Below are 18,205 nucleotides of genomic sequence, written 5' to 3'. Positions count from 1 at the left end.
CAGTTATTTTCACACCTGTCACATGCATTAATGTGCAAGACTGCTGTTTACCTGGGATGCCATAGTCCATTTATATAAGACTGGGTGCACACAATGCAGTATATCATTCGTACTGCTGATGCACGACATATCGCTAGGGCAACGGGGGGATGTGTATAGCCGATAGGTCTGTGAATGACACAATGTCATATCACTGCTGCAGCTATCTCAGTACATCTGCAAGTGCGCACAGGTGACCCACTATCTCACCCAATATGCTGGCTACAGGAACCGCCGACAGTGACATCATAACTGGGTGGGCCTAATTATATACCTGCTAAGTTGCAATGTCTGGCCAGACATATCAAGCCGCCGTTTGGTAAGTGTGTATGCTTACCGGATTGGTCACTTGTAAGTGATTGCCCCTTTAAAAAAAGTCAGCTTCAGATCCAGATCAGGGGCCTTATTCTGGATTACTCTGAGAGGCAAATTCCTTCTCAAATGGACAAAACCATGTGCACTGCAGGAGGGCAGATGTAACGTGCAGAGAGAATTAGATTTGGGTGAAATCATTCGGATGTATGGCCATACACTAGGACAACCAGCTTGTGATTCTAAACAACAACAATCGGGCGCGATATTTTTCTATATACACTCCACTACTTATTCACTAAACCAAATAACATTGGTTACATATAAACAACTAAGGCTGCTCCCAAAGGCAATTCTGGAGATTGCCGCTTAAAGATACTGAGATTGTTTGAATTATAAAGAAGAAAGTCAATTAACTTTGTATGTACACTAAATTGAATCTAATTCAAAAGAGAGCGCCACACACCTAAACATATGTTTCCTCTACCTCCCCCATGGCAGCCCTCACTCCTGGGTTTTCTCCCTTCTGGGTAGTGCATACGGAAAGTAAAAAAGACACCAGCCCCCATAAAAGGGCCCCTCCTCCTTCCTCCTGTGTCTTTTTTTCTTTCCGGGTAGTGCAGGTATCAAGATGAATAGGTGGACACAGGCTTACCCCTCCCAGGTCGTTTCTGCGGCAGCTCCGGCTCCCTGCAGAGGACGAGGTACCCAGCTAAGGTCGCGATGGGTTATCCCCCCCTGAAGCTCCTGGCTGGGGGTGGAAGTAGCCGCATGCGGACCCCCCCCCCGGGGGCAGCTACAAGCGGCGGCGTCCGCAGGAGGGATGCTGATGGCGGCGCGGGATAGCGTATGCCGCATCTCTGCCTGGCCCGCGTGCATCGGCACAGAGCGGGCGGACGTCAGCGGCAGTGCGCGGCGCCGGCTGATGACGCGCTTCCGCCGCGAGCGGGAGCGTACTTAGCCGGCGCCAGCATGTGAACTGACTGCAGGAGGAAGGCAGTCAGCGTGTCGCCGCAGCATCTGAGGTCTCAGCAGAAGTGATTTCGGGGTAAGGCGCCGGTAGGCGCAGCTTTTTTCATATAGCATATGCGGCTGTAAGTCAGGACGGTCAGCGGGGGAAAATGTTAGTTATTGGTCTTTCCTTTGTGCTTAGTTCCAAGGTGTGCACTGCTGCTATGGAGGATGATGGGCGTCCTGGGAGAAAATCAGGGTAAGCCATGATTATTAGAGGTGTCCATCTGTGTTATATACGCCCACTTAGTTACTAGTATTGAGTGTTGTATGGTTCTATCTTAGGTCAGAGACCAGCAAGGACAAGGAAGCCAGGTCCAAACATAAAAAGCCGCACTTAGATAAGTGTGCGGCATGTGCAAAAGGGCTGCCTGAAAAACATGTGGGCATCCTGTGTGAGGGTTGTAAGGCCCCCCAGCAGTTGCAGCCAGCACAAATGGCTAGCCTGGTGGAAATGCTAACAGTCGCTTTGGCGGAAAAGTTTGTGGCAAAGGAGGATGTGGTGAAACGGTCATCTAAAAGAAAGCATGTCATCCCTAGTGAGGACTCGGATGACTCGGTCCAGCAGTCAACCAGTGCGGTCATGCCGGAGTTTGAGGTGGACCAGGCAGATGAGGTGCCTAGTCAGGATAAACTAGAGACTGAAGTAAATCCTGACATGATTGATAACTTACTAAATCTGATTTATAAGTCTTTAAACATTGATGACCCACAGGAGGATCTGAGCCTCCAAGAAATGTTATTTAAGGACAAAAAACGTAAGGGTAAAGTGTTCCCGTTGTCCAATACTCTGAAAGATGTGATTTCGGAGGAATGGAAGCACCCCGACAAACGGGTGGTAGTTTCAAACAGGGTAAACAAAATGTACCCGTTTGACAAGCAGCAGGTGGCCTCTTGGGAGGTAGCACCGAAAGTGGACGCCGCAATAGCAAGACTGTCCAGGAAGACCACCCTGCCCCTTGAGGAGGCCAATATTTTTAAAGACCCGATGGAGAGGAAGGTGGAGCTGGGTCTCAGAAAACAGCAGCTAGTTGCGGGTACTGCCTTGAAGCCAGCGGCTGCTATGGCAGTCACTTCCAGGGTTTTGCGAGGGTGGTGCCAGCAGCTGGAAAGCGACATGCTGGATGGTCTCAAAAGATCTGAGTTATTAAGGATGGTACAGGACGTACAGCTTGCTGTGGAATTTCTGTGCGAGGCGTCGTTAGATTCTGTGCGTCTAGCAGCAAGAGCAGGGGCTACGGCAGCGGCTACCAGAAGAGCCCTCTGGCTGAAGCCGTGGGCGGCGGACGTACAGTCTAAGAATAGACTACTTTCAATGGCCTTCCAGGGTGATTATCTTTTTGGGAAACAGTTGGACGACTTAGTTTCCAAAATATCTGGCGGTAAATCCGTATGGTTACCCCAGGATAAGGTGGCCAAGAAGACTCCCCCACCTAGGTTTAACAGGTATCAGCAGGAGTTTAGGGAATCCCGGGCATATAGACCGGGGAGACCGTACAGAAGAGGATCCTGGATCTCTAGGGCCAATTTTCGAGGCCAGGGGAACAAGGAGAGCAGATTCTCTTCCAAAAAAGACCCCCAATGACGCCAACCCACAATGTGTGGGAGCCAGGTTGCTGGAGTTTCAAAGCACCTGGCAAGAATCCACCTCGGACGAGTGGGTTCTGGAAGTAGTCCGTTCGGGCTACAAAATAGACTTCATGAGAAAACCAGGGGAGCTCCTGGTACAGTCTCCTATTCCAGAGGACATGGAAGAAAGGAGAGCATTGTTGTCCAGCCTAAAGGAGATGCTGGATCAAAACGTAGTCAGCATAGTGACAAAGTCACAGGAATTCCGGGGATGGTTTTCCCGTTTTTTTTTGGTAAGGAAAGCCACAGGGGGATTCCGGACGATTCTGGATCTTCGCAGATTAAACAGATTCATAAAAATAAAGTCGTTCAGGATGGAGTCAGTAAAATCGGTCATTCTAGATCTCAATCAAAACGACTTCATGTCCTCAATAGACCTCAAGGACGCCTACCTACATGTCCCAGTTTTCGAGGGACATCGCAAATTTCTGAGATTCAGGGTACAAGGGGTGACTTATCAGTTCAACGCACTCCCGTTTGGCCTGGCAACCTCTCCCAGGACTTTTACAAAGGTCCTGGTGGTCGTGATCGCATGGCTAAGGCTGAGAGGGATAAGACTGTACCCCTACTTGGACGACATCCTGATTGTGGCAGAATCAGAGGCGCTCCTATTACAACATACGTCAGAGGTAGTGGAGTGCCTAAAGGCTCATGGATGGCTAATAAACGAGAAAAAAAGTCATCTCGCACCAACACAAGAGATACAATATCTAGGGGTGATCATAAATACTCAAGATCTGAAGGTGTCCCTGACAGAAGTCAGAAGAAAGAAACTGGTAGAAAAAGTGAATTGGATGAGAACAAGAATAGTGGTCTCGTCTCGAGACTGCATGGAGACTCTGGGCCTCATGTCGGCGGCCCTGGAAACAATTCCGTGGTCGCGTTTCCACATGAGGAAAATCCAGTCATGCTTCTTAATGCAGTGGGACAAGGACAGCAAGGGGTTAAACCAGCGCATAACCCTGTCAAACGCAGCGAAGAAAGATTTGGACTGGTGGTCAGATACGGAGCGTCTGGCAGCAGGAAAAAGTTTTGCGACGCAAAAACAAGTATTGCTCACAACAGACGCCAGCCAGTACGGTTGGGGGGCAACGTGTACCAGCCAGGTGGCTCAAGGTCGCTGGTCATCAGTATGGCAGGCAGCACACTCCAATCTAAGAGAGATGGAAGCAGTGTATCGGGCGTGTATCCACTTCCAGGGCCAAGTGTGGGGCAAGGAGTTAATAGTAAGATCCGACAATCAGGCGGTTGTGTCCTACATAAACCATCAGGGAGGCACGAAAAGCAGGGCCTTGATGGAACAAACATCCAAAATACTAGAGTGGGCGGAAACCCATGTAACAAATATTTCAGTAGTATTCCTCGCAGGGAAGGGCAATGTGGTCGCAGACCAGCTAAGCAGGGAAGAATGTCAGCCAGGCGAATGGGCCCTCAACAGTACCGTGTTCAGTATGCTAATAAAGAAGTGGGGCATTCCGCAAGTAGACTTGATGGCAACAGAGAAAAACAGAAAAGTGCCAGTCTACTTCTCAAGGTTCCGAGAGCCTCAAGCAGCGCAAGCAGACGCCCTGACAGCGGTGTGGAACATGAACACAGCCTATGTGTTTCCACCAATCCCCATAATCCCAAAACTACTGAAAAAAGTTCAGAGGGAGAATGTGTAGGTCATAGCCATATTGCCTCATTGGCCCAGAAGGGCATGGTTCAGCACTGTGTGCAGGTTGGCGGTGGACGACCCATGGAAAATACCATCGATCCCGGATCTGCTGTCGCAGGGACAAGTAACGAGGGCACAACCTCCGTCTTGGAACCTGACGGCCTGGTTACTGAGACCAAGACGTTAGCAGCAAAGGGGTTCGATAATCAGGTCATTGGTACACTACTTCAGGCCAGAAAGAGTACGACAATGAAGACATACTACAGAATATGGAAAAGATACATATACTGGTCAAGAAGTGAGCAGAAAGATCCAAAATTAGTGGCCACAATATTGAGTTTTCTACAACAAGGCCTCCAAATGGGACTTTCAAGTAGTACGTTGAAAGTACAGATATCAGCGCTAGCCTCCATGCTGGACTGGGACGTAGCGAACAACAGGGACATACGTAGATTTATGCAGGCGGTAAAAAGACTGAAATTAAAAATTAGGAGTCCTCTACCTCCCTGGGATTTGAACTTAGTATTAGGAGTACTCATGGAAGATCCATTCGAACCGCTACATGAAATATCGCTGAAATGGTTATCGTGGAAAGTCCTATTTCTGGTGGCAATAACTTCAGCACGTAGAGTTTCAGAGTTACAGGCGTTATGGATAGAGCAGCCCTATCTGAACTTTTACGAGGATAAGGTAACATTGAGGACTAATCCTCTGTTCGTCCCAAAAATAGCATCGGAATTCCATGTGAATCAGGAAATCGTGCTCCCATCCTTCTGTAGTAATCCGTCCAACAGTAAAGAGGAGCGTCTACATACGTTAGATGTCGTTAGAGCCCTAACTATATACAAACAAAGGACGGAAGAATTCCGGCAGGCAAAAAATTTGTTCGTGTTAACAGGGGGAAATAAAAGAGGGCAGATGGCGTCTAAACAGACTTTGTCGAGATGGATCAGAGAATGTATCCTAAAGGCATATCAAATAAGACACAAGGAGCCACCTGAAGGGCTTAAAGCGCACTCCACAAGGTCGGTGGCTGCATCCTGGGCGGAGAAGGAATCCGCCTCAGTTTTAGAGTTGTGCAAGGCGGCAGGATGGTCGTCGATTCATACCTTCACGAAGCATTACAGGGTTCATGTAATGTCGTCGTCAGATGCCAAGTTTGGGAGAAGAATCCTTAGCGCGGCAGTCTTGTGAAAAAAAAAAAAAAAAGAGAGAATTTCTTTTGTTATTATAGCCAAGCGGGCTTATATTTCCGTTTACGTGAGTATTACCCCCCCCCCCCTGAATTTATGTACTGCTTGGGTACGACCCAGGAGTGAGGGCTGCCATGGGGGAGGTAGAGGAAACACCTAGTTATTACCTGGTAATGGGTTTTCCTCTACTCCACCATGGCAGCATATATTCCCGACCCTCACTGGTTGTGTTTAATGTGTGATGTACTAATCTGTTATGTTTTTAAGCTGGAGAATTCAAAGACACAGGAGGAAGGAGGAGGGGCCCTTTTATGGGGGCTGGTGTCTTATTTACTTTCCGTATGCACTACCCAGAAGGGAGAAAACCCAGGAGTGAGGGCTGCCATGGTGGAGTAGAGGAAAACCCATTACCAGGTAATAACTAGGTGTTTTAGAAAATTCATATAAAAATTTATTTATAAAAAAGAAGAAGAAAAAGACATTGGAAACACAAATAAAATCACAAAATACAATATCACAGAAATAATTATCCCAATTGGTAATACATTAAAAATATATTAGCCACTTAATCATAGGTTACTAATAAACCCAGCTCTTAAACAATGTCCCTGCGTATAAAAAGAGAAAGAAAAATATCCATCAGATGTTACTTCAGAAGAAATAAACATATACGTGGGGCCAGTTAGGAAGGTGATCCTTTGAGGTCTTGGAAAACTTTTCCTTTTGTAGGGGAAGATGTGCACATCTAAAAACTTTATTAGACCGTACTTTGTTACCAAAGGGTTTCTCAGGAGGAAGAATTGCGCTATTGTATAAATTGAGACCAGTACCTCTCTGATGTTGCGGGTACTTAAATACAGTCCCTGCGGTAGCCTTCTGTGTCGGGGTGCTTCGACCCGCCCGGCTCCAGCTGTGATCAGCGAGCCGATGATGTGTTTGGCGTGGCGGGAAGCACCTTCACTGACCTAGATGTTTGTGTAGGTCCACAGTGTCCGGCTTTCCGAGTAGGCAGGTATTTTGAATCAGCTGTAATTGCCGCTTTAGAAAGTGTCTCACTTTTTATATTGAGCCGTCTCCTGAAGTGCAGAAAGTATCTCAGCAGGCAAGAGGGGGGTTTAAAAGTTGTAGATCAGAATCCTTGACGTGTTTCTCCGCAGGAATATAATGGCGGTTTCTTCATTGTTTAAGAGCTGGGTTTATTAGTAACCTATGATTAAGTGGCTAATATATTTTTATTATATTCCCAATTGGGATAATTATATCTGTGATATTGTATTTTGTGATTTTATTTGTGTTTCCGATGTCTTTTTCTTCTTTTTTATAAATACATTTTTATATGAATTTTCTAAAACATATGTTTAGGTGTGTGGCGCTCTCTTTTGAATTAGATTCAATTTAGTGTACATACAAAGTTAATTGACTTTCTTCTTTATAATTCAAACAATCTCAGTAGCTTGTGATTCTGATTGTGTCACCATTTCCCTTCAACTCCCCGGCAGCCCTGGACTCAAGATTTGGGGCATTTTTGACACACAATGTGCCAAACATGCATCGCATGATCCAGCTGCCGCATACGATCGATCGTATGCATCACGGTATCTGGGAAAATGCCAGTGAAATGTACCATCCATCAGACAACCGATCGCGTGTGCAAAAACCAACTCCTGATCTGCAACCAATCACGTCAGTCAGACGTGCAGCGTGTATAGTCTGAGGATCAACCTCTCGACCCTCGGGACCCTGCATTGAACCGATATACCACATGATGTGCACACAATCGATCACGTGACCCGTCAATATCGTGCGTTCATACACAATATTGTTCTAATGTATTGCCAGCTTACTAGATCGGTTGGTGGCTCCTACACAGACATTTTATCTTGGTACATGGATTTGCTCATTCCTCACCAACTAATAACAAATATGAATACATATGTAATCACCCATATGAAATTCCTAGTTCAGTACATGCATTTCCTCCCTCTCACTGATATGCCGGGGGCCACTAAGTAAATGCAAGAACTGCAAGCAGTATTGGATGGACACAGATTGGTAAAGGGGAACTAAGCAAACATGTAGAGTTTCCTATAGGATACAATAAATAGCTGCGCACTTCTGGCCTGATGCGGTGATAATCACTGATACGGCGTAATTCCCATGTGTTATAACATGTCTCTTTTAATGCATATATGTGTGTGCCACTTTCTGGGCCTGTGAGGAGCAATGCATCCAAAATATGCAACGCAAACTGGCATATTACTCTCCAAAAATGTTCTGTATGTTGAGGGGTTACTGTAAAGCATTAGTCCATTTCCGCTGAACTAAGGGCCTTATTCAAGTTCACTCTTTCTGACAAAATCCTTCTTAGATGGACAAAACCATGTGCACTGCAGGCGGGGCAGATGTAAAATGTGCAGAGAGATTTAGATTTGGGTGAGTTATTTTGTTTCTGTGCAGGGTAAATACTGACTGCTTTATTTTTACACTGCAATATAGATCTCACGTTATCACTCACTCAAGTAAAACCCCACCCAAATCTAACTCTCTGCACAAGTAACATCTGCCCCACCTGCAGTGCACATGGTTTTGTCCATCTAAGAAGGATTTTGTCAGAAAGAGTGAACTAGAATAAGGCCCTAAGTGACTTTGGAAGCCGTCTGCATGGAACACGCCACTGGCACTGACAATGGTGACAGTGTACATTTCTTTTTAGTGTAAATGGGTGATGCAGAGACGACAAGCTGCATTTGCCAGTTCTACTAAATAACGGATATATAGTCGTTTAGGCGACACTATTTTCATGTGTCAAAATAAGGCCTGTCGACCTTCTGTGGTGGACCTAATGTATGTTGACCATAATTTGGTCGTCCTAATGACAAAATTACCCAAATAATGCTAGTGCTGCAGGATGTGTCTTTGCCTGCATTCTCCTGTAATCCGCTGCTGCGTCTGAGGATGTAGCATCGGATCACTTGCATGAACATTGGCCAGCTGAATAACCATTGGCTGTTCATTCTGTGGGGGACAAGACATCTGCATCATGAAATGCTGGCACTGACCTCAGCACACCTTCAAAATTAGTGGGACACACAGCGTGGCGTCGCCGCCTTCCGCCTCCGAACGGACGCAGCCTGTCAATCATGTGCTGTCCCACAAGCAGATGGACATAAGACATTGGGTTTACTTTACATACATTTCTGAATCAGGCCTTACGCTTGTAGCACATTCACTAACAGGGCACTTTTCTGTCCACTAGATCATCTTATAGGTAATGGTCAGAGAGAACCACTTCAGGTTAAAATGCTGTAAATACAGTCAAACAGCATACGCACTGTGTGATTTAGCATCGCTTGTGTTGGCTGGCTTAGCTCTTTCATTTCTATCATTGCAGAAGGAACTTCAGAACTGCAAGCAGGAGAATCGCAACCTACAAGCAATCAAGGTGAGCAGGGCATCATAACAGGATTGCAGGCCCTGGGCAGAGCAAATCACTGGGGCTCCTAATCGCACGTTCACATGGAACAAAATTAATAAAAATCATGATCTGGCCCTTCTGCCATCCCGCACCATCTCTACACATTCATCTGTACAGGGAATACCAGTCAGTGTTCTCATTGGTCAGCATGCTGAATCAGTCACTGTCTGGCTGCAGGTAGAGAAAGCTGCCTCCCCTCTCTGACTCTGTGACCAGCAGCTGCTCCGGGGGGGCCCTGGAATTGTGAGGTTCTGAGCAGCTGCCCATTGTGTCTATTTTTTAAAATCTCTATGAGAGAGGTGCAAAATATCCAGCGTTGCTCACATTTGTTATATAAATTCAAATAAACAACTGTTGTGTAAAAAAAGATGATATTTCCTATATAAGGTAACGTTACAGGTCATTATGAGGAATGTAAATGTTTGTTTGGCAGTTTTCACACCTCTTTTGACAAATTCACTTGGCACACAGAGGGTTAAGAAGGTCCTGCACAGGGGACTTGTTTATGGGTGGATCTGTGGTGCAGGCTTGGCTGGGATTCCCCTCGGCTCTATTGTACTCAGAGCTGGTTATGGGTTTATAGTGCTGGACTAATCTCACAGCTATTGTGTGCTGGCTAATACTTTAATGGCATTTACAAAAGTACTGTATCCGCTTACTGTAGTATAGAAATGACTAAATGGAAAGGCAGGGCGACGTGTATGTCAGATGTACGGAACATCAGACATGTACAAGCGATATGCTGGTGCTATTTGCTGTCACATCACTAAATTATTATAGAATAGTATCGGCCGATATCGCATCCAATATATCGGACGCCGTGAAACTAAACAAGTACCGAAAAATATGTTCATTCTGCCTGTTCATTGCTTGAGATATATGTAAACTGCGTTCCTGCTGTTACTGCGTTCCTGCTGTTACTGCGTTCCTGCTGTTACTGCGTTCCTGCTGTTACTACGTTCCTGCTGTTACTGCGTTCCTGCCGTTACTGCGATCCTGCCGTTACTGCGATCCTGCCGTTACTGCGATCCTGCCGTTACTGCGATCCTGCCGTTACTGCGATCCTGCTGTTACTGCGTTCCTGCTGTCTAGCTAATAGCAAGTACAGTGGGGTGACTGCAAATAAAAGCTAATAATAATGATTTACTATTGTTGCCCTGTAATGTAAATGAATCCTATGCTGTGTCTCTTACTGCCCTGCACACACCTGGTTAGTGTTATTAAAGCCAATACCATGTGAAGTTTATTAACCCTTGAGCGCTAATTGAATTTGTCAAAATAGATGTTAAAATTGCCAGGCAAACATTTGTATTCGTCATAATGGTCTGTAATGTTACCTTATATAGGAAATATCATATATATTTTTTTTTTTACACAAGTTTCTTTTAAAAACTTTATACAACAAATGTGAGCGACGCTGGCATTTTTAGCAGATTTTTTGCACATCTCTCATATAGAGATGTTGGCACCCAAAAGGTTAAAACCATCCAATCTTTAAGTACAGTAATACTTTAATGTGCTTGTTTTAGGGCAGGCATGTCCAAACTATGGCCCTCCAGATGTTGTGAAACTACAAGTCCCATCATGCCTTGCCACAGTTTTGCTATTAGGGAATGCTAAAACGATTGCAAGGCATGCTGGGATGTGTAGTTTCACAACAGCTGGAGGGCCATAGTTTGGACATGCCTGTTTTAGGGTGTCAGTCAGAATTCTAGTAGTCATCCCAAGGCGTAAGCACAGTTGTCCGTGTTCCTCGCTGCATGCTTCTTACTCCCTCTGTGAGATATGCAGGAGGTCTGAAGGGCAGGTCCCAAAATTTCACTCCGAAGCAAAATCAAAACTTGTGAAAACAGCAAGTCACAGAGTGGTGCTATTCACATACAGGGGGTCATTCTGGTTCACTGGCAAGGGCAAATTCCTTCTCAAATGGACAAAACCATGTGCACTGCAGGGGGGAACACGTGAAGAGAGAATTAGAGTTCTTTTGTTTCTGTGCAGGGTAAATACTGGCTGCTTTATTTTTACACTGCAATATAGATCTCACTTTGAAGTAAAATCCCACCCAAATCAATGTTCCCTCTAATTTTACGAAGGCTGTGTGCGGCAAAAATTTTTGGCTGTGCAACTTTGTAAGGATTTTGTAAGGAAATTTAAATTTTTGTGCGTCACTTATATATAACTGGAAAATTACATTCAACATTTGTGTTAACTTTTCTTCAAAATGATATTCAACATTTAAACATTGAAAACACAGCACACAATGTAGTTAATGGGTGAAACTCACATTAATTGAGTCCACAACTGCAAAAAGGGACCACTGCTGCTTTGTGCGCTCTGTTGTAATGTCTGTGCGCACGCTCGTCGAGTTGTGTGCGCATGCACCCGCGCACAGCTTAGAGGGAACACTGACCCAAATGTAATTCTATCTGCAACAGTTACATCTGCCCCACCTGCAGTGCACATGATTTTGTCCATTTCAGAAGGAATTTGCCTTTGCGAGTGAACCAGAATAAGGGCCACAGTGTAAGATTGTGTCTGATAACAGCACGAGCGGTATAGTTATAGTTTTGTTGAACAGATTTTCTGGGAACTTGTAGCAATTCAGTCATTTATACAGCAGTAAAGCCCAATGTCATGGTATGCTCAGAGAACCCAATAATGTGTGCTAATACTTCATCCATAGCAGGAGAGGTGTTACTATGGGGTACCCCATAGCAGGTAGAGCTGCTCAGGTGATTTCCAGCACTTCCCTTGCTACATACGTGGCTGGAACAATCTCTCCCTGAGCACCCTGACGTCTTGCTGCTGGACAGCACTCTTGGATCTAGCAGCCATTCCGAGCTCTCGTGTTTGATGGAATATCAGTCTCCACCTGTCCTATATGCCCCAGAGCTGATGTAAGGCTCTCCTGCCATGTGATCCCCTCCCAGCCTCTGAGCTGCACTTAATTCATATGATCGGGGCACCACTTTGTATTTACAATGATGCTATCCTTCACTGTTTCACATGATCGATGTTACAGTCATTAGTAATGTCAGCGAGCAGCTGTAAGCCAGCACATATACAGCGTGACATGAAAAATGTCCATCTCCGGCGAAAGGCCTTTTGCTCTTTGTTGTCTGCCCCCCAGTCCTTAAACATGATAAATCTCAGGTGACAATTAAAACATAATAAGTTTTATGCTTCCATTATTTATAGAACAAAAGTGAAGGCAACATTAAGTATCCATGTGTTACAGTATGTGCAGCCCATGAATCAGCAATGTGTACAGCCACCGTTACAGGCTATGGATAATCGTTTATTGTATACATTTGTTGGTGTCCTTCACGTATATCATTCATTCACCTCATTCCTATTTAACTACATGTTCTCTCTAGGGCACCTTAAAGGGCCTGAGGTCCGGATAGCAGGGAGGATTGAAAGTTCTACTGTATCTCAGGGTTGCCAACCCTCCCGGAATGGCCGGGAGGATCCCGAAAATCGGGTCCCCCTCCCGGTCCCCCGGAAAGGTGGGCAACCCTCCCGGATTCCGGCGGTCCCCTCCCCCCCCCCCCTCATGTACCTGGTGGTGGCGGAAGCTCTAAATTGCCGCGATTCGCCGATTTTTGGTGGAAGGGGGCGGGGCTAAATAGGCAAATCTCACATATTTAGCCCCGCCCCCTCATCGGAGACTAGCATAATTGTATTACTGGGGGCAGGGACTGATGATGTCTCCATCAAGCCCCGCCCCCAGAAGTGATGTTGACAGTCTCCTCTCCGGGGTTCTCCCGGAGAGGAGATTGTAAAAGTCGGCAACCCTGCTGTATCTAGGTAGACCAGGCATGGCCAAACTGGGGCCCTCCAGCTGTTGTGAAACTACAAATCCCAGCATGCCTTGCCATATATTTAGCATTCCCTAATAGCAAAACTGTTGCAAGGCATGATGGGACTTGTAGCTTCACAACAGCTGGAGGGCCACAGTTTGGCCATGCCTGAGGTAGACAGTCAATTGGTTGACAACAAAAGGTCAACATGCAATATGTAAAAATGTCAACACAAACAAACAGTCGTCAAGGAGCAGGTTGACACATGAAAAGGTCTACATGACACTGTAGTAGACCTTTGGACCGCTTCTAGACACTGTAGTAGACCTTTGGACCGCTTCTAGACACTGTAGTAGACCTTTGGACCGCTTCTAGACACTGTAGTAGACCTTTGGACCGCTTCTAGACACTGTAGTAGACCTGTGGACTGCTTCTAGACACTGTAGTAGACCTTTGGACCTCTTCTAGACACTGTAGTAGACCTGTGGACTGCTTCTAGACACTGTAGTAGACCTTTGGACCGCTTCTAGACACTGTAGTAGACCTGTGGACTGCTTCTAGACACTGTAGTAGACCTTTGGACCGCTTCTAGACACTGTAGTAGACCTTTGGACCGCTTCTAGACACTGTAGTAGACCTTTGGACCGCTTCTAGACACTATAGTAGACCTTTGGACCGCTTCTAGACACCGTAGTAGACCTTTGGACCATAAACCCGGATAGCTGCTTGGCCATTACAGAGCCTTGATTCTAGTAGCTGTAGTATTGCTGGTGTACCAGGATCATTGTCTTGCTGTGTGATCTAGTTTCAGCTAAGGGCCAGTTGTCTGATAGAGGGTTTAACGTTCATCTCTAGAATATTTAGTCAAAGTCCTTGTAGACTCAGGGACTGTGAGGAATCCTGGTGCTGTGGCAGGACAAGAACGCCAAATGATTGTTTTGGTAATACGCTGTGTTTGATTTTTCGTGCTTACTGCATTCGGTCCTATACATATGTGCTACTCATGTATATCATTTGGGTGGATGTAATGAGCTCCGGCTACTTTCACTAAGGTTCTTACACGTCACGTTACAAGAGTGTTGTGCCACTGCCAGTAATCTAGTCGCTGCTGCATTCTGTCATTGATCTGTGTAACAGTGTCCAACTCGCCTGTCTCCAACCAATCTAACTCCGCAGACTACACCAGTCTGGTTCCCTTTCCAGCCACTGCACTCTGTTCTGCCTTCAGACTGGTGTAGAAACATACTGTACGCGGCTCAGCTTGGGCACAGCAGTTATTTAGCACATGCACTGAGAGCACAGGGCCATGTCCTGGGTACGCACTGAATGTCCGCACAAAACCCCATTTCATAAGGACATATAAACTACATGGCTTAGTATGTATGAGGGATTGCTCGTCCCTGCAGCTGCGATCAATGGACGCTTAAGGTGCCCATACACTAGTAAGATTTATCTGCAGATCTGGCTGGTTGGAACAAAAACATGGTTATGGATGAGTGACAGTTTGTCAGTTTTCCAGCATTTCCAAGCAAATGGTCAGCTGTCATTTGCTCTCATCCATCACCATGTTTTTGATCCAACCGCCAGATCTGAAGATAAATCTGCTTGTGTATGGCCACCTTTAGTTTGATGTGCTGCAAATCAAACCAAGAGATATCTCTAGCGTCCTTGAGTAGACCACTGAGGATGGAAAATGGGGGCCGATTCAGCCCTATTCACACAAGTCCGAATTCGGCCCTGCCTCTGATTATTGGCAGCCAGGGGGCGGTGATTTTGGTCCACCCAGCGTTTCATGGACATGCCTGTGAAAACGGTGGGCGCACCCATAGAAATGCTGTGCATAGCCCTACGAATGCAGGCTTTCCCATGCCTGCTGGGGGCACGCGGTGATGTCAGCACCTGCCCCCAATTGCCATCAGCATGAAAGTATAAAAGTAAGTGTACACATCCGCTCACATCGTGTCCCGGGGATTAGGTCGGCTAGTGTGCAAATGTATACGCACCTTAGTGAGCAGGTCTGAATTACCCTAATGATGTTTCCGTCCTACGCTAGTCACAGTGCGCACACAGTCTGGACAGAAGATCACTAGTTCCGATGTCGTAACGAACGCCCATTCCTCCAATGTGTACCCAGCATAAGTAATAGCTCAGAAATGACGGTTATAAAAAATGTATATCCTTTTTTTTATAATTAATGAAATGTAACAGTATTGTAATTTTAACTTGTTGTTATGTGAATCATAAGAGAATTACACATGTCCCCCATTTTATCTCTGTATGTTCCAGGATGCTTTGCAGCAGAGAATGGCTCATCATGAAAGTTCCGTACTTCAATTAAAGCAGGAGTTATTGCGAACCAATATGGACAAAGATGAGCTGCACAACCAAAATGTAAGTAACAAGGGTTCAATATTCCAGCTGGGCAGTGATGCTTTCTAGTGATAAAGGAGATCTGTAGCATCCAATCATATTTTACCCAATCCCCTATTCCCGTAACCAGAATTGGTGGGGTCCAGTACAAACGAAAAAGATCGGCTCCTCCCACCTCATTGGCTCTTTCACCTTCTCTGCCCAAAGGCCTGGTGGATGCAGAGACAATGGACACGTCATGTGCTTGCCCAAGACATGGTGCCTTGGGCAAGCACTTGACGTGTCCGTTGTACTGATGTACCGCACATGCCCGTCAGACCTCTCCATTTGTTCCCCATATCTCCCTGTGGGGCAGATTTATTAAGCTTGGGGAAGGGATAAACTGTCTGGTTTTTATCACCGGCCAATCAGCTCCTACCTGTGAAGTTACAGGCTTGGTTTGAAAAATGACAGGTAGGAGCTGATTGGCTGGTGATAAAAACCAGACACTTTATCACTTCATCGAGCTTAATAAATCTACCCCTGTATCCCTACAGAGCTCCCACATATCCCATGCTGCTCAGAACCAAAACAGGTCCCAATCATTGTTGCCACCGTCTATGATCACTCATTTGGTTGGAGACCTTTGATGCAGAATGGGTCTACAGGTATATGCGTAAAGATAGATGCGGCAGTACTGGCAAAAGGGAACCCCAAGGGAATATGTTTTTACAACGTGAGCTATTGGGGAGCATGGACTGTTTGGGGAACATGGGCTACAAAACTTGAACAATTTGTAATCTATTTCTTATTGCTATTAGGTGGATTTACAGAGAAAACTGGAAGAAAGGAGCCAGTTACTTGGTGACTATAAAGTAAGTATATTAATATTATTCTCTTTCATTTACATTTTTATTTGCACTGAATGACATAGCTAATCCCCTGCTCTTCTGCAGAAAGACATCTCACAGAAGGACTGGCTCATACAGCAGATGCAAGGGAAACTGGACGAGGCACACCGAAAGCTCTCCGAGGCCACCTACCAAAAGGTATGGGGATCAATCAGGATGTCTTATCTCAGATGTGATATGCCAGCATTCCTTCTAGTCACAGCTCGCTCATATAAAAGCTGACTGCATAGCACTAATAACATAAACGCTATATATGGCATGACATAACAATGTGGCACTGCGATAATACAGAGTCCTACACGTCACAGAAGAGTCTTCATTTGCAGCTGTAGGGGTGTGAGTGGGCTGCAATGGGGTGTACACAAGGTGGGTGTGAGTGGGCTGCAATGGGGTGTACACAAGGTGGGTGTGAGTGGGCTGCAATGGGGTGTACACAAGGTGGGTGTGAGTGGGCTGCAATGGGGTGTTCACAAGGTGGGTGTGAGTGGGCTGCAATGGGGTGTACACAAGGTGGGTGTGAGTGGGCTGCAATGGGGTGTTCACAAGGTGGGTGTGGGTGGGCTGCAATGGGGTGTTCACAAGGTGGGTGTGAGTGGGCTTTAATGGGGTGCTCACAAGGTGGGTGTGAGTGGGCTGCAATGGGGTGTTCACAAGGTGGGTGTGAGTGGGCTGCAATGGGGTGTTCACAAGGTGGGTGTGAGTGGGCTGCAATGGGGTGTTCACAAGGTGGGTGTGAGTGGGCTGCAATGGGGTGTTCACAAGGTGGGTGTGGGTGGGCTGCAATGGGGTGTTCACAAGGTGGGTGTGAGTGGGCTGCAATGGGGTGTTCACAAGGTTGGTGTGAGTGGGCTTCAATGGGGTGTTCACAATGTGGGTGTGAGTGGGCTGCAATGTGGTGTTCACAAGGTGGGTGTGAGTGGGCTGCAATGGGGTGTACACAAGGTGGGTGTGAGTGGGCTGCAATGGGGTGTTCACAATGTGGGTGTGATTGGGCTGCAATGTGGTGTTCACAAGGTGGGTGTGAGTGGGCTGCAATGGGGTGTTCACAAGGTGGGTGTGAGTGGGCTGCAATGGGGTGTTCGCAAGGTGGGTGGGAGTGGGCTGCAATGGGGTGTTCGCAAGGTGGGTGTGAGTGGGCTGCAATGTGGTGTTCACAAGGTGGGTGTGAGTGGGCTGCAATGGGGTGTACACAAGGTGGGTGTGGGTGGGCTGCAATGGGGTGTTCACAAGGTGGGTGTGGGTGGGCTGCAATGGGGTGTTCACAAGGTGGGTGTGAGTGGGCTGCAATGGGGTGTTCACAAGGTGGGTGTGAGTGGGTTGCAATGTGGTGTTCACAAGGTGGGTGTGAGTGGGCTGCAATGGGCTGTTCACAAGGTGGGTGTGAGTGGGCTGCAATGGGGTGTTCACAAGGTGGGTGTGAGTGGGCTGCAATGGGGTGTTCGCAAGGTGGGTGTGAGTGGGCTGCAATGTGGTGTTCACAAGGTGGGTGTGAGTGGGCTGCAATGTGGTGTTCACAAGGTGGGTGTGAGTGGGCTGCAATGTGGTGTTCACAAGGTGGGTGTGAGTGGGCTGCAATGTGGTGTTCACAAGGTGGGTGTGAGTGGGCTGCAATGGGGTGTTCACAAGGTGGGTGCCGATCATTGGATCCGGGTAGATCTATGGTCCACATAAGCGTTTTATTTTCATTATGATGTTTTCACTGGAGAACATCCAGCTGCAAACTACACAATAATAACCCCTCAGCCCCATGATCTGTAACTACATAGAGATTGGAACAAGTTCCGTTTCTATGCCCATTAATCCATCCCAGTAGTCCGCCTGAGAAC

At 46.6% G+C, this 18,205-nt stretch overlaps 1 protein-coding gene across 3 annotated transcripts in view; it reads left to right on the top strand.

Annotated features, from left to right (window-relative positions):
• Positions 1-18,205, top strand: part of DIXDC1 (DIX domain containing 1) — a 125,460-nt gene that overhangs the window by 91,103 nt on the left and 16,152 nt on the right. For all 3 annotated transcript variants that reach the window (XM_083163213.1, XM_083163212.1, XM_083163214.1), the window contains exons 10-13: positions 9,233-9,283; positions 15,406-15,510; positions 16,290-16,343; positions 16,425-16,517. In XM_083163213.1, the coding sequence (XP_083019339.1) occupies positions 9,233-9,283; positions 15,406-15,510; positions 16,290-16,343; positions 16,425-16,517 (303 nt within the window). The remainder of the gene's footprint in view (positions 1-9,232; positions 9,284-15,405; positions 15,511-16,289; positions 16,344-16,424; positions 16,518-18,205) is intronic.

The sequence above is a fragment of the Crinia signifera genome, chromosome 19 (genome assembly GCF_055691185.1).
Source record: "Crinia signifera chromosome 19, ASM5569118v1, whole genome shotgun sequence".
Taxonomy (NCBI): Eukaryota; Metazoa; Chordata; class Amphibia; order Anura; family Myobatrachidae; genus Crinia; species Crinia signifera.
This window is presented reverse-complemented; position numbering and strand designations above follow the sequence as displayed.